The sequence below is a fragment of the Sinocyclocheilus grahami genome, unplaced genomic scaffold (genome assembly GCF_001515645.1).
Source record: "Sinocyclocheilus grahami isolate Dianchi unplaced genomic scaffold, SAMN03320097.WGS_v1.1 scaffold1049.1, whole genome shotgun sequence".
NCBI lineage: Eukaryota > Metazoa > Chordata > Actinopteri > Cypriniformes > Cyprinidae > Sinocyclocheilus > Sinocyclocheilus grahami.
Window position 1 is genome coordinate 25,361 of NW_015506228.1, and position 4,433 is coordinate 29,793.

General features: G+C 37.2%; 1 protein-coding gene across 1 annotated transcript in view; it reads right to left on the bottom strand.

Annotated features, from left to right (window-relative positions):
* Window positions 1–1,080: 1,080 nt before the first annotated feature.
* Window positions 1,081–4,433, bottom strand: part of LOC107566128 (adhesion G protein-coupled receptor L3-like) — a 54,836-nt gene continuing 51,483 nt past the window's right edge. The window contains exons 6-7 of the mRNA XM_016251506.1: window positions 4,142–4,245; window positions 1,081–1,323 (exon numbers count right to left, since the gene is read on the bottom strand). Of these exons, the coding sequence (XP_016106992.1) occupies window positions 1,081–1,323; window positions 4,142–4,245 (347 nt within the window). The remainder of the gene's footprint in view (window positions 1,324–4,141; window positions 4,246–4,433) is intronic.

The following is a 4,433-nucleotide window of genomic DNA, read 5'->3' on the forward strand; positions in this document are numbered from 1 at the left end:
CTCAAACAGCAACATTACACACTAACTAACGTTAAAAAAGTGAAATCGCAATGAACCACCCCTTTAAACTTTATTATCCAAAATGAGTCTGACATCAGTGCACTTAACAGTAAAGTTTAAGTTTATTTAACTTTATTTCAATTCCATTCAACTTTATTTCGTTGGAGTTTATTTCACTTCAGAACATTCATTCACGGATTTGCGCAACTGTCTTCACACACAGACAAACTTACTAGAGAAGTGTGAAGTGTGACATAAAATACCTCTGTAAATAAATACAATGTAAATTCACATCTCATGCACTTTAATGCCCTTTGAAAGTAACGTGTATGTTCCCTTGGAACTGGAATCATGGCGGAATATCATGTGAAGTCCACTTCGCACTTAAGACAACGCTTGAATGCTGCTGCCTGAACAAGAGACCTCCTAACTGAAGTGAAAGTGTTGGCTGGTGTCACTATCTCGCGCATGCGGCGGCGGATCTCCACCAAATTCGGGGGATCCATTCAGCTCGAGCCTGACCACGAATTTAACCGCCCATAACTCCCGGACCCCATGGGCTATCGATGCCGGGGTGGTCTCATTCGAGAGGGGGCCTTGAAATGTACACTCGATTCGGCGTTCGAGAGGGTTCCTCGAGTTGAAGGGATCCCCGAATTTGGTGCGGATCCGCTGCGCCCTTACGGAGATATGACCGTTCAAAGTTTCAGCAGTATTCCATACACTTAAGCTTTAAAAGTGTTTCATCCAGGTCGCCAGTAGCAAACAATGGAGCGTGCTCTGTGGGACAAACTACGTAATTACACCATTTACAAGCATTTTATCTGCGTTTTATGTTCTGTTAAAAAAAATGGTCACATCAGTGACATATTCGGCGATACCGATATATCTGTGACAGGCTCATATCGGCCGATAAAATCGGCAAAACGATATATCGGTCAGGTTCTAGTATGAATGATTTCAGATTGCAAAATGTTATCCCTCAGCTCTACACAACTTTAAGGCATGAATATATTAAGATATTATTAACACCAACATCATGATTTTATGTAAAGCTGCTCTGAAACAGTGTTTATAGCGCTATACTAATACATTTGACTTGACATATACTATAGTGTTGTATGTCAGACGCAGTACCTTGTTGAGGCTCCGGGCGGCGCTGTCCTTTCCTCCGGGGGTGAGATTTCTGAGCTGGACATCCAGCAGGTCGATCAGGTGACCCATGGCCCGGACGGTGTAGGTGATGTCACCCGCGTGCATGTGACCCTTGGTCTGTTCGGAAAGCTCACGGGAGATTATGGCCGCAGGTTCACCCGCTCGGATCTACAACACACACACACACACACACACAGTGAGTCCAAACTGATAGCAAACATAAGCTATTAGCAGCTGTTTCTGCATGTTACACTGGCATAAGGGAATGTGTTTAACATTGAAAAAAAAATGATCTAAACATTTCTCCACAAGAAATATGATTTTTTTTTTTTTCATTTACGTGAAAGCTCTGAATGAAGTGATTTGGTAAAGCGTTTTTTCTGCAGGTGTGTGTTTGTGTGTTGATGACGGTCAGTAGAACTGAAGGTGTTGGAATAGGTGTTATTGTTCCTGCAGCTCAAACAGCAGAGCGTGACGATAAACAACACCAAGGTCATCACGGGTTTGAGTCCCAGTCAATGCATGGATGACAATATGAACCCAAGTTATTTATAAGCTTTAAAAAGAGGATTTACAGTCCAGGATTTGTGATCCTGACGCATCAATCCATGCATGCAGGGCTTTTCAAAAAGTCAACACGCACCATTCATCTATTTCAGAGTGACAGTGTGAGATTAACACATATTTCTGCTCAAATCTCACTTAGAGTGTTTGTAATAACATCCTAGTGTCACTTAATAAAGAAAATAAAATGACACATAAATGTATTATGTGTAGCTTTTTATAATAAACTGAACACCGGTTTATCGTTTCTCATGTAAACATATTTAGTAACACTTTATTTCGATAGTCCACTTTAGACATTCTATTAACAGTAAGTAACTTTGCAACTACATGTCAACTAGCAGTTAGTAGAGTATTAGTAGACTGTCTGCTTAATATCTTCTAACACTTTCTTTGTCAACTTATTCTACTAACCCTAAACCTACCCTAACAGTCTACTCTGAGAGTTAGTAGACATGTCGTTACAAATTAATGAGAATTAATTGACATGTAGTTGACATGTAGTTACAAAGTTACTTATAGTTAATATAATGTCTAAAGTGGACTATCGAAATAAAGTGTAACCACATATTTTATTCTAATTTTAAAAAGCCACAAAAATGCATGAACAACACATGTAAACCATATTCATAAAGTCATAATCATATATTTATCAGCTTCATGTTTAATCTGTGTTAGCTATGTACAGAGTCAGAACGGAGAAATATACCATCACTGAAGTTGGGAATTATGATCATGCAATATTGATTGATGGATCTGCAGAGAATCGTATATATACAGTATATATATATATATATATATATATATATATATACACACTACCGGTCAAAAGTTTGGTATCAGTAAGACTTGTAATGTTTTTTTAAAGATATCGCTTATGCTCATCAAGGCTGCATTTATGTGAGAAGCGAACGACTCTTGACTTCCCAGACAGTGCTGTTCTTTCAAGTCGTGGCAAAACACAAGCTCTCTCGTGTTGAGTTTAATCACAACACTCCTCCAGCTAAAGGAAGAGATGTGTTTATTTGCTAATGAGACGCAACTAAAGATGTTGTCTTCTGGGCTGCCTGCTGGGTCTACAAACACACACACACACACACTCATTTCACATTTGTAAAACTGTAGGATTTGTTTGAGCGAACAGCGCCTTCTTGTCAGCAGAACATGAAAAACAAGTAAAAGTTAGCAGGAAAACACTGAAATACATTATTTGTAGTTTTCTATGTGATGTTAAAGGCTACACGTGCCTTGGCATTCCTCTTTTAGATATACTTACAGTAATTATCATAAAAATAAGAACATAGCTTGAGGAATATGAACAAACCAATGTAAATAAATGTGAACAACAGAAAGTGACAAATATAATAAGTCACGGTTGGTTACTAACAATTCTGGTTATAGTCTGCACTATAACCAAACTGACTCATTCAGCCCAGTGTCATGTTAGTATTATTTATATAATATTATATTACTTATTCATATTTTTAAGTATTAGTAATTTTATGTGCCACATTTTTATTAGGTTTTCTAGGTATTTAAAATTTGTTTGTTTTTCACCTAATATTTATATTTTATTTCAGCTTTAATTAATTTACTAAAAACACGTTTTATAGTTTTATTTTTAATTTCAGGTAACAATCACAACACGAATTAAAATGACTAGTGAAAAGTATTTTATGTAACTACTATCTTACATTATATTTTATCTCAGCTGTATTTCAATAAAAGAAAAGCATATTTAATAGATTCAAATACGTCCAACAAGAGAAGCTTGCATATACATGAATGTAACAAAAAACATAGCATGCTCAGTACAAAGGCAAAATGTTACTTATTAATAAAAGTGCAAAGAGAAAATGTTACAGATTCCTAAAAAAAGTGCAACATGCTCAGTGCAAAGACAACAATGCAAAACGTTTAGAAAAAAGCGCAATATGAAAACGTTACAAATTAAAAAAAAAAAGCCACACACTCAGTGAAAAGGAAAAATGTTAACAGTTCACAAAAAAGTGCAGCACGCTCAGTGCAAAGACAATATGTTATGATTCTTAAAAAAGTGCAAAAAAGTGCAACATGCTTAGTGCAAAGGCAAAATGTTACAGATTTACACAAAAGTTAGCATGTTGCACTTTTTGGGCCTTTGAATAAAAGCATTTTGTAATTGTTTTACGATTATGTCCGTGACTTGTTAGTTATAATTTGAGCTGATGCACCAAATTATTTTCCATTTACAAACTTCTTCAGTATTTGGCACAAACATTTCACAACCGGTTTTTTTAGAACAGTTTCAGTTAACAATAACAACGCCGGCTTAACCAATCAAATGACAGATCCAACTGTTGTATAATTAGTGAAAATGGCATTTTCTCCTAAATGTCTGATTGTGTGTGTGAGTGTGTGTGTGTGTGTGTGTTTCTCAAACCTTCTGGTTGATGATGTTGACCCATGTGGAGGTGCAGTTGCTGAGGTCGGGCCCCTGCTGGTCCCACAGTCCCTCGGGCCCCTGACAGGCGAGCACAGCAGTCCCTGCACACAGAAAGCAGCCGTTACTGTGTTTTCATTTCACACCGTAAACACACACACATCAGCGTCCTTCACTGCTGCTTCCACAGATGACAAGAAACGCTTTCAAACGTCTGTGATCATAAAAGAATGTGTAATTACTTCCTCTGATGGAGATAAAATCACTGCAGCGTGTGTGTGTGTGTGTGTGT